Consider the following 12,658-nt stretch of genomic DNA (forward strand, 5'->3'; position numbering starts at 1 on the left):
TCTGGAGTTGTTTTTTTGTTTGTTTTTTCTGTCCACCCTGGCCATTGGACTTTACTCTTATTCTATGTTAATTAATGTTGATTTTTCTTACTGTGTCTTTTATTTTTCTATTCTTCATTATGTAAAGCACTTTGAGCTACTTTTTGTATGTATTGCTATATAAATACATGTTGTTGTTGTTACTGGTCTATGTGACAAGCTGTTGTTCAGAAAACTGATTTTTTCTCTTGACCACAAATTTAACAAGGCTTGTGCTATGATCATAAAAAAATATAAAACACTTTATAAAAAAAAATGTTCCTATTAAGTATCTGATTTTAGTATGGTTCTTATACTTATAGGCATCTACTGACATTAAACAAATATTTCCAAACTAGTGATGAGTGAACCCTGTTGAATTCGCTTCGCCTCAAGTTTGGTGAAATCACAGAAATGTTATTGAAGTTTGACAAACTCTGCTAACTGCTTTAAAGTCAATGGGGAAGGATGAGCTAAACTAGTTTTGAGTGGATTCTAATGGTGCAGTGGCTTCTTAAGTGTCCTTGAGGGCTGGGAAAGCATCTGACAAATATGCTGGACCGATTTTCATGCCCAAATGTGTGATCTGAGCTGTGAGGCATAAGTGACAAGCACTGCGACACCAGGCCTCAGACATCAAAAGACGCAGATGGAATGAATACCACAAATGAAACACAATAAACAGCCACAAATTAGCAATAAGTAAATATAAAGATCATTGAGCTCATGGAGTTCCAGTTTTGGGCTGTCCCAATGGGCCACAACATGTGACTGGCTTGTTGTTCCACTGTTTGAAGTCGCAGTTCCAGGCACAGTGGGAACACATGTTTTTGCTTCCCATATACCTGTACAGATGCTTTACACTTTCTGCTTCCATTAAGGACAACAAAACATCTTGTAAATAGTAATACATCTTTTATTTTTATTATTTAACAGTAGGTGCTACATTTTCTGATATAGGGAGGGGCAGGGCACCTTTAAGGCTTATTTATTGCTGGGAACATGGTTAACTTGCATGAATAATTAGCCATTGGGTGCTAGCGCATAGGGATCAGTGTTGTTATTCTAGTGGCAGTTGTAATACTGAGAGTTTACTATTTACTTTTTTGAACTGAAATCTGGCAGCGTTTCTCAGCCTTGGTTGATGACGTACGTACAGTAATTGGAGAGCTCTTGGGGATGAAACAACCGCAAGTGGCAAAGACTAGTGCAGTTACAAACTGGTAAAATCATCGCACCATAGTGTCAAGCGCTTCAGTGGAAAGAAGTTGCGCACCTCAATAGCTGAAACAACATTTTTTTTCCCTCTTGTGCTTGAGATCCAGCTATGACCATGTCGGCAATGATCTTACAGTAGGCATGCGTGAAAGTTCTGTGTATGACTGCTACTGCTCTGGGATGTCACAATGGCCTCACAAGGCATCACAGGGCACTTGGGGGAAAAAAAAAAAAACAATTGCCTAAAGCTGGCTGCATGGTGAATTTCCAGGGAAATATTTGGCGAACACAATATATTAGCTGTGAAAAACAAATTCCAACGATCAACACTATTCCAGACCTATGAAGAATACAGTCCTCTCATAATAACACAAAATTAATCTCCATAACATCACTTTAACCATACTATGATTACAAAAAATGAAACTAATATAAATAAAAATAAAATGAATACATGTCTTTGTGAAATAAAAACTAAACCAAAACTACCGATACAACATGAAGGCTAACTAAAACTAAGATCAGAAGTGATATAAAAGTAAAAACTAGTATAGAAAGGCAAACCTATAACAACTTTGGGTCCCTGGCCTTCTGTGCTGCTGCTGCTGCTCGCCAAGCCAGATCCTTTCAGCTCACGTTACTCAAAAATGAATGCAAGTGGTGCTAGAGACGCCTTGTCGGTTTAGTATACGGTACATGCAGTGGGCTCCAGTGCCTTGTATTTTCACCACGTGTTTGGATATTTGCGCCATTTCTGTTTACTAAATTGATGCCTAATTGTTCTATGCATGCTTGGCCTCCGCTTTTTGGGCAAACCCCTGATATTGTGCCCACTGTACCTGTGATGATGGTCAGCTCCTTCTTCTGTACCCTTAGAGTTAACATATGTACATAGTATTGATGGTTGACAAATGTATCTTCTCTGGTTATAAATTTCTCGAAATTTGGACTGACAGCCAGGGATAAGATGGACAGCTGGCAATTGCAGGCAAACATGGGGAGCGTGTGTAGCTGGCGATAAGCTCAGATGGAAATGTAATCTTTCATTTTCTTCTGTTGTGGTAGGATTTTACCATCTACTGACTGTATACAGGGGAAATCCTGCTTGACAGAGATAAAAATGAAGCAAACTGATATTAGGCCCCTGAGATTCAGCATCTCTGGAGAAGTGTAAAAGGAATGAAGGAAAAAAAAAAAAAAAAAGGTGAAACCAGTGAAGCTCACGCGCTCACACACACTCACTCACTCACACACACTCACTCACACACACACACACACACACACACACACACACACACACACACAGTAACAACACATGACATAGGCTTGCATCTTTAATCATCTTGTGCTCTGCCACCCTTCCCCCAATGAGCAATTAGAGAACAGCAAGTATGCAGTGCAAAATTGACATTAATTAGGCAGGGAAATGACTTTTAGAGCCTTGTCGTTAAGGTCTTCTAGGGTCCTTTCAACCGACACACTTGGGTCCCCATGGAACTGGCAGTCTGGTTTCCATAGAGAAGACATGAAGTGCATTACACCTCTCGACACCATTGAAGTCAGTGAGGCTCTGGGCTACTGGGACTAATTGCCAGGACTGGGGGGTGGCCACCCTCCACCTTTCTGTTGTCTGTTGCCTTTAGCCAGCTGCAGCAGTTAATGAAAGACTAGCTGACCTACGATTGTACTTAAAATGGTCAAGTGATAAAAGGAAACAATGCCAATAACTGGATTAGCCCAAGGGTCCTAAAGATAGAAAAGCTCATCATTTATTCAAAGCTAAGGTCTCTTTTATTAGCAAGAAAAGTTTCCAAGGATAAAGCAGTATTGGGGGATGTGGCAGCTTACCTGTTCTCAAAAGTGTTCAGTCCATCAGGTACGCACTGCACTCTCCACTGCCCATTCTGGTCTGCAAACAGCACATACTTGATAGGCGGCTCGACCACCAACTCTTTCTCCAGGTTCAACAGGTGCTCCTTCCATGGACACCCACCTTTGGAAAAGACGACAATCTCGCCACTGGCATCCACCTAAAACATAACAGGCCATCATGAATAAGAAACACAGAAAACACCACCAGTTGTGCTAATTTAGTTGGCTAATTGATGTCACATAAATATCTCATCCAGCATATTTCAAGTCTTAATTTTCTCTTAATTATACAGTGCATCCGGAAAGTATTCACAGTGTATCACTTTTTCCACATTTTGTTATGTTACAGCCTTACTCCTAAATGTATTAAATTAATTTTTTCTTCAGAATTCTACACACAACACCCCATAATGACAACGTGAAAAAAGTTTACTTGAGGTTTTTGCAAATTTATTAAAAAGCAAAAAACTGAGAAATCACATGTCCATAAGTATTCACAGCCTTTGCTCAATACTTTGTCGATGCACCTTTGGCAGCAATTCCAGCCTCAAGTCTTTTTGAATATGATGCCACAAGCTTGGCACACCTATCCTTGGCCAGTTTCGCCCATTCCTCTTTGCAGCACCTCTCAAGCTCCATCAGGTTGGATGGGAAGCATTGGTGCACAGCCATTTTAAGATCTCTCCAGAGATGTTCAATCAAATTCAAGTCTGGGCTCTGGCTGGGCCACTCAAGGACACTCCTTTGATATCTTGGCTGTGTGCTTAGGGTCGTTGTCCTGCTGAAAGATGAACCGTCGCCCCAGTCTGAGGTCAAGAACGCTCTGGAGCAGGTTTTTATCCAGGATGTCTCTGTACCTTGCTGCAGTCATCTTTCCCTTTATCCTGACTAGTCTCCCAGTTCCTGCCGCTAAAAAACATCCCCACCGCATGATGCTGCCACCACCATGCTTCACTGTAGGGATGGTATTGGCCTGGTGATGAGCGGGGCCTGGTTTCCTGCAAACGTGACGTGAGAATTTTGTTTCTCATGGTCTGAGAGTCCTTCAGGTGCCTTTTGGCAAACTCCAGACGGGCTGCCATGTGCCTTTACTAAGGAGTGGATTCCATTTGGCCACTCTACAATACAGGCCTGATTGGTGGATTGCTGCAGAGATGGTTGTCCTTCAGGAAGGTACTCCTCTCTCCACAGAGGACTTCTGGAGCTCTGACAGAGTGACCATCAGGTTCTTGGTCACCTCCCTGACTAAGGCCCTTCTCCCCCGATCGCTCAGTTTAGATGGCTGGCCAGCTCTAGGAAGAGTCCGGGTGGTTTCGAACTTCTTCCACTTTGGGATGATGGAGGCCACTGTGCTCATTGGGACCTTCAAAGCAGCAGCAATTTTTCTGAAACCTTCCCCAGATTTGTGCCTAGAGACAATCCTGTCTCGGAGGTCTACAGACAATTACTTTGACTTCATGCTTGGTTTGTGCTCTGACATGAACTGTTAACTGTGGGACCTTATATAGACAGGTGTGTGCCTTTCAAATCATGTCCAATCAACTGAATTTACCACAGGTGGACTCCAATTAAGCTGCAGAAACATCTCAAGGATGATCAGCGGAAACAGGATGCACCTTCATGGCAAAGGCTGTGAATACTTATGTACATGTGCTTTCTCAATTTTTAAATTTTTAATAAATTTGCAAAAATCTCAAGTAAACTTTTTTCACGTTGTCATTATGGGGTGTTGTGTGTAGAATTCTGAGGAAAAAATAAATTTAATCCATTTTGGAATAAGGCTGTAACATAACAAAATGTGGAAAAAGTGATGAGCTGTGAATACTTTCCGGACGCACTGTATATAAGGGGAATCAGAAAGTTCTCAGACCCCGTCACTTTTTGCACACTTAATTGTGCTATAAATTTAATTTTAAAAGCACAAATTTACCATTTGTGCCCATCATTCTACACTCAGGGTGGCATGGTGGTAGAACTGCTGCCTTGCAACAGTAAAGAGACCAGGGTTTGCATCCTGGGTCCTCCCTGTGTGGAGTTTGCATGTTCTCCCCATGTCTGTATAGGTTTCCTCCCACTGTCCACAGACATGCAGGTCAGGTGAAATGGAGATGTTAAATTGGACCTAGTGTGTGGCTGGTGTGTAGGTGTGTTTATTTGCCCTGTGATGGACTGGCGCCGTGTCCAGGGTTTGTACCTACCTTGCACCCTATGCTACTTGGGATAGGCTCCAGAAGCCACCACAACCTTGGTCAAGATTGTGGGTAAGGAAATGAAATGACAAACTACATTCAATAACACATAATTATTGACTTACCCAAGAAGACTCAACGATGGAATTGCTGCCAAAGGGACTTTTACAAAGGACTGAATTAAAAGGTATGAATGTTTATATAAATGATAGATTTCAGTTTTTGATTTTTAGTAAATTTGTAAGCCTTTCTGCACAAAAATCTTTTTCCCTTGTTGTTACAGGTTATTGAGTGCAGACTGCTAGGCAAAAATGGTAAAATGTATTCACTACAAATGAATTCTGCAGGACAACAAAGTGTACAGAAAGTGAACTTGTCTGAATATCTGCTGACTCCATTGTAACTCTAAAATTTCTTCTGTACCTAACTTTTTCAATACTTTCATTAATTTTTTTAAAGACGTCAATGTTGGAATTTATAAAAAAAATATCTTGACGGGGGAACTTGTTTATTTGAGGTAACTGTGACCAATCCATATACAACATTTCAGAGAAACTTGGGAAATGACACCACCCTTGGTGGAATGCAGGCAAATGAGGACTCATGCACACAATAATTCATATCACTGCGCTGTTATTATAATGTGTATTGACGTGACAAACATATTAAACCTTAAAAGTGATGACTATGATACACAGACTGCATTTTAGTTCCTTTTGAAGAGGTTCAGGGCGGCACGGTGGCGCAGTGGGTAGCGCTGCTGCCTCGCAGTTAGGAGACCCGGGTTCTCTTCCCGGGTCCTCCCTGCGTGGAGTTTGTATGTTCTCCCCATGTCTGCGTGGGTTTCCTCCGGGCGCTCAAGTTTCCTCCCACAGTCTAAAGGCATGTGCTTGGTGTGTGGGTGTGTTTGTGTGTGTCCTGCGGTGGGTTGGCACCCTGCCCAGGATTGGTTCCTGTGTTGCCTGGGATTGGCTCCAGCGGACCCCCGTGACCCAGTGTTTGGATTCAACGGGTTGAAAAATGGAGGAAGAGGTTCATTGCTGCGTATTTGAGCTGAAGAACTTTTTTGGTTTTCACTCAGTTTATATCAGCTCCCTGGTGTCACTTCTCAGGGAACTAGCCAACATGTCAGGAATCTCTCAGCCAACTGAGCTTCACTCCATCACGTCCACTGTGCTGGAAGCCATTAAATGACCAATAAGACACTACATCTAGCTTTTGCATGATGTGGGTGCACATACATAAAACATAAGAGGTTTTTGACAAAATAAAAAGCCAATTTGCAGCAGTGTCCGGTTCTCCTAATGTAATCTGAATAATTTACTGCACTCGCAGTGCAAAAAGGGCACCTAGTGAATATGAACCATGAACAGTGACAATCAATTAATGCACAAGTCATCTGTGATGCCAAGATGAGACTGACAAACGTTGTGGCTTGGTGGCCTGGGCCAACCCACGATTTGTTTATTTCGAAGCAAAGTAGCTTTAGTAGACATGATGGTGCTGTACATGGTGGTTGGCTTGTGGTAAGGGAACTGGCTGAACCCATCATTTTTCACATGTCCTCTACTATTCACTGTAACAGCAATCATGTCATTACATGTGCCAGGTGATGATGGGTACCCGCTTAGATGCTGGCACCTTATGCATTTCTGAACTCAAGTGTGCAGAGGAGAGGGGCTACAATGCCAGGCATGACATTGGCACACCCACTTGCAGAGCGCAGCATGATTCGTCAGGAGGGAGGCTGCTCTACCAGGACTAATGTGCCGTGACTGCACATGTAGGAGGTTCATTATGCAAACTCCATATATGAACATGCCACCCTGAAACAAAATGTGCCTGAACACTTGACAGAGAAAGCAGAGATTTACTGCAATATTTGTAAATTGAAATGTGAATCCCCTTTAATACATTTCAAATGAGCATGCAGCTGAATCCAGCGAATTGCATAGTGTTATCTGTCTTATTACAATACATTTTTAATGGGCAAATCACAATGCAGTTAAATTGCTACAGGGTTGTATGTATTTACTTTTCTGATTGAGTAAGAAAAGTTTGAGGCGGGTAGTACGTTCCAACTTCCCAGACCAGCTGCATTTCAGTCAGATGTACGGAATTTTTGTAAATGGAGACCGTGATCTCTATGACACATAGTGAAGTATGCAGACATTTTGAACAACTTGACCAAAGCACTGTTCAGTGTAAGTTGTGCCAAATAAATGTCAGATACCATAACATGAAGAGCACAATGTGTCACCAACTTTCCTTTACACATAAAACGTCAATATATTCGGATATGACTAAGCCTATGACTAGCCAAAAGAGTACACGGCTAGTAGTGGAAACAGTTGCTAAAGACATGCTATTACTTCGCTTTGTAGAGGTTGAAGGTTTTAAGGAACGAGCCATACACTACATTGCACCCCAATCAGTGTGCTCTGCCAAAAAGCCACAACTGCTAGAATAGATGAGCGTCAAGAAAACAGCGCATCCTCTCTTAAACCTAGACTTTCACAGGCTGCTCAGCTGCTGAATTAACTGTCGGTCACCAGAGCACGCGGACAGAATATGAACCTGTAGTATAAACACGATTCCTCTTTCTTTTCCGAATTTTGAGACAGCATACCCAATTCAATGTTAAGTAGCCAGGTAGTTTTACTTTTTTCTCAAACCATAATGTGCACACTGATGTTCAGCAAATAAACAAGCAGTTTATTCAGGAAGTAAACAAACAGTAAATGAATACATGAACATTCAAAAAAAAAATTTAAAATATACTTAATATTTGTTTTTTTAACCATGTTATTAAACCTCCCATCTCTCTCTCTCTCTGCAACCCCACCTTAACCTCTGTGTGTGTGTGTACTAAAAATGACTATAATCTTCTTCTTCTTTCGGCTGCTCCCGTTAGGGGTTGCCACAGCAGATCATCTTGTTCCATCTCTTCCTGTCCTCTCCATCTTGCTCTGTCACACCCATCACCTGCATGTCTTCTCTCACCACATCCATAAACCTTCTCTTAGGCCTTCCTCTTATCCTCTTCCCTGGCAGCTCTATCCTTTGCACCTTTCTCTCATTCTACCCAGCATCTCTCCTCTGCACGTGTCCAAACCAATGTAATCTCTCCTCTCTAACTTGGTCTCCCAACCGGAGCCAACCTGCACCCATTCCTAATCCTGTCCATCCTCATCACACCCAATGCAAATCTTAGCATCTTTAACTATGTCACCTTCAGTTCTGTCTCCTGCTTTCCGGTCAGTGGCACTGTCTCCAAGCCATATACAGTCAAAGTAAAAAGTATGTGAACCCCTAGGAATTCTCTATATTTATGTCTAATTCCCATATAAAAAATGGTTGTATCTTCATGTCAGTCACAATAATGAACAAAGAAACAGTCTCCTATAACTAAAGATACACAGATTTTCAGAGATTTTTGACCATATCGAATAAATCATTCAAACTGTAAAACTGAAGGTTGGAAAAAGTAAGTGAACCCTAAGCTAATGACTTTTTAAAATGCTCATTGCAGTCCGAATTTCACACACCTGGAGTCCATTTAATGAAACGAGTTCAGAGGGGTGGCCTAGAATGACTTTGATTGATCAAAAACACTATAAAGTTTGAGCTTTTGACAAGAAATATATCCAGATGGGAATCATGCCTCGCACAAAAGAGCTGTCTGAAGAGCTACGATGGAGAATTGTTAATCTACCTAAGGCTGGAAAGGGTTACAAAGTCATCTCAAAGATTTTAGATATTCATCAGTCTACTGTTAGGCAAATTGTCTATAAAATCAAGACAATTTGGTATTGTGGCTACTTTGCCTAGAAGTGGGCGGGCGCCCTGCCAAGATGATCCTAAGAGCACAACGCAAAGTCAGCAATGAGGTAAAGAAGAACCCTAGAGTGACAGCAAAGGACTTGGAAAAAGTCATTAGAACTGGCTACCATCTTTGTTCATGAGTCAACTATACGCAAAACATTGAACAAGAAACGAGTTCATGGCAGGACACCAAAAAGGAAGCCACTGCTAAACGTCTGAAGTTTGCGAAAGAGCACTTGGACACTACACAATGGTGCGGAAAAATAATGTTTTATGCAGTGATGAAACCAAAATTGAACTTTATTTGGCATAAAAAGGCCACTGCATATCAACATCAAAACATAATCCCTACAGTAAAGTATGGTGGAGGGTACATCATGATTTGGGCCTGTTTTGCTCCATCAGGGCCTGGACAGCTTGCCATCATTGAGACATGAATTCATAAGCTCATCAACAAATTCTCCAGGATAATGTGAGGGTGTCTGTCCGTCAACTTAAGCTCAGAAGAGGCTGGGTGATGCAACAGGACAATGATCTCAAACATCACAGCAAATCCACAGCACAATGGCTTCCGAAGAACAAACTCCACCTTTTGGAGTGGCCCAGTCAGAGCCTAGATCTCAATCCTATAACTTGAGGAGAGCCATACACAGAAGACAACCAAAGAATATGGAAGAGTTAAGGCAGCTCTGCAGGGAAGAATGGGCTCAAATCCCCCCCCCCACCACGATGTGCAGGTCTGATCAGCAGTTACAGGAAGCGCCTGGTTGAGGTCATTGCTGCCAAAGGAGGGTCGACCAGTTATTAAATCCCAAGGTTCATTTACTTTTTCCACTACCACTGTGAACGTTGAATGCGTTTGTAAAATAAAGACATGAAAGAGTAGAATTTTGTGTGTGTCATTGGCTTAAGCTCACTGTGTATATCAGTACCTGTGACTCAGATGAAGATCAGATTACTTTTTATGACCAATTCATGCAGTAAACCAGATCATTCCAAAGGGTTCACATACTTTTTACTTTGACTGTAACTGTTTGTTATCAACTAATACCTGACACTACAAGGCTTCATATTTAAAACGGGCATTTGTTTCAATATATGTGAGAGAGTGTTTTTAAATAGCCGGTTCAGTTTTGAATGCTCAGACTTTAATACACATTCAGTTACTTGCAAAATTTCAAGGCAAACATGACAGTCCGAGTTTATAGTGTGAACAAGTATCTGATTTTTATATGACAATGCATGCAGATGGCATGTTTTACATGAAGATCTTTCTTTCCATGTGCAACTTAAATACATTCAGATTTTTGTATCCAAATCTTAGAAGTTATGCTAGTGTTAGCAGTTGTCATTGCTCCTCATATACCAATAAATACAAATTGTTCACAGGCTTTTTTACTCTCGCAACAGAGAAGAAAGCTCAGTGTGCCATCTAGGGGGATTTTAGAAGCAATACATTTTGTTATGCAAGTAGCAAGAGACATATTTTGCATAAAATAAAAAAGAAACTCCTTATACTTCTCCTTAGTGTTTCAATAACATGCTGTGCTATATTGAATTTTCCTTCACTGCTACTTGACCCTTTGCAGTCCCCTCCAAGTTAAAGCTAGATGGCTTCAGTTCTTTGAGCCTCTCAGAACAGGATAGGTCCTTCAATCCTTTTTGCAATTTCTAGTAAATTTTGGAACATGGAAGCCAAATATGTACACCATACTCTTGATGTCTTCTCACTAACACAGAAGATGGTTTGAGCAGAACCTATCATTTGCCACTCTTTAAGCAATGGCATTTTTCTCATCACTCTTCCATAAAGCCCCACTCTGAAGAGTATGTGGTTTAAAGTGAATTTCCCCTTGTGATTAATAAAGTATCTATCTATCTAAAGTGGTTCTATGGACAGATACTCCCATCTCTGCTGTGAATCTTTACAGCAACTTCAGTATAATCCTTGCTGTCTTTGTTGCATCTCTGATTAATGCCTTTCTTGCTCTGGTCTGTGACTTTTGGGCGTGTGGCCTTCTCTTGCCAGGTTTGTAGTAGGCCTGTGCGATATATCGAGTGGCACGATATGAACAATATTTTTTAATGCATCGTTTGAAAACAAACCTATCGTGATATATTATGTAATATGTTTTATTAAACACTAAAATTGTGTAGTGCATTATTTCTACTAATTGGAGCACATCCTAAATGCAGTCACTGCGATTAAACCCCGCCTCCTGCTTATCTTAAACAGTAACAACAATGGCTGACACGGAGGCTATCAGCGATGATTTAGTGCCAAAAAAAGGTACAAATGTGACCTCTGTTGTTTGGAAATGGTTTGGCTTTAGACAAAATGATACAGAACAAAAGACTGTTATATGTAAACTTTGTATGAGAGAAGTAGGAACGAAGAGCGGCAACACCTCGAACCTCTTCAATCATTTGAAAACAAAACATGCTATGAAGTACGAAGAATGTTTTAAACTTTGCGAGAACTCTGCTCAAAACGCAACGAAACACATCCCTGCTGCAAAACAAATCACGCTGGCGGCAACATTCTCTCGTTGCATACCATATGAAAAAACAATCCCCAAATGGAAGGAAAACACGTATTTCAGAAACTACTGAGAACGATTGATCCCAAATATGTAATTCCCAGTCGGAAATACTTTGCCGAAGAAGAGCTGCCCAAATTATACAACAAAGTAAAGAAGAAAATTCTGAATCAGCTTCAGAATGTTCGCCACCTCCACCACATCCGATCTGTGGACTAATCGTACCATGTAACCATACATGAGCCTAATGGTTCATTTTATTGAAAACTGGGAGATAAGAAGCGTTTGTCTTCAGACAGGATTTGCACCAGATGACCATACCGGAGAAACGATTGTGCTGGGGCTCAAAGATGCGCTTAAATTGTGGAAATTAGACGGCAAGCGACAAGTGTGCATTACCATGGATAACGCTGCAAATGTGATTAAAGCCGTTGATCTGAACAAATGGAAGAGACTGCAGTGCTTTGGTCACCGGCTGAATCTGGCGATTGGTATGACATGTGTGTGCGTGCTAGTAATGTGTCGATCACGAACGAAACAGTTCTTTGAGCCGCCTCTTTTTAGTGAACAGTGGGAGCCGATTCCCGTTTTTTGGAACCGAGGTCTGTGTAGTGTTTGTAGCGAAACACTAAGTGCAAACATCTAATCATGGGTCAGAACACTGCTAAATTTGGCTGAATTATAAAAGACTGGAGTGGGAGAATGAAGAGGCATTTGGGAACCGAAAGAGCCGATTCTTAGTGAGCTGGGCAAAATGATCGGGCTCACTAAAAAGAGCTGAAATGCCCATCACTAGTGCGTACGTGTAGGAGAAATGTTTGAAAATAAATAATAACACATAATAAATATAAGAAATTTGTAATAATAAATGTAAACTGTGTGTGTGCACATATGAGAAATATGTTAAATTAAATAATAAATATGCTAAGAAATAGTAAACAAACATAAATAGTGTGTATGAGAAATATTATTAATTAATAATAATGTAAATTAATA

General features: G+C 41.0%; 1 protein-coding gene across 1 annotated transcript in view; it reads right to left on the reverse strand.

Moving 5' to 3' along the window:
* Nucleotides 1-12,658, reverse strand: part of myg1 (myg1 exonuclease) — an 83,723-nt gene that overhangs the window by 14,755 nt on the left and 56,310 nt on the right. The window contains exon 6 of the mRNA XM_039746812.1: nucleotides 3,085-3,266. Coding sequence (XP_039602746.1) covers nucleotides 3,085-3,266 — 182 coding nt within the window. The remainder of the gene's footprint in view (nucleotides 1-3,084; nucleotides 3,267-12,658) is intronic.

This window comes from Polypterus senegalus, chromosome 3 (genome assembly GCF_016835505.1).
Source record: "Polypterus senegalus isolate Bchr_013 chromosome 3, ASM1683550v1, whole genome shotgun sequence".
In the NCBI taxonomy this organism is placed as follows: domain Eukaryota; kingdom Metazoa; phylum Chordata; class Cladistia; order Polypteriformes; family Polypteridae; genus Polypterus; species Polypterus senegalus.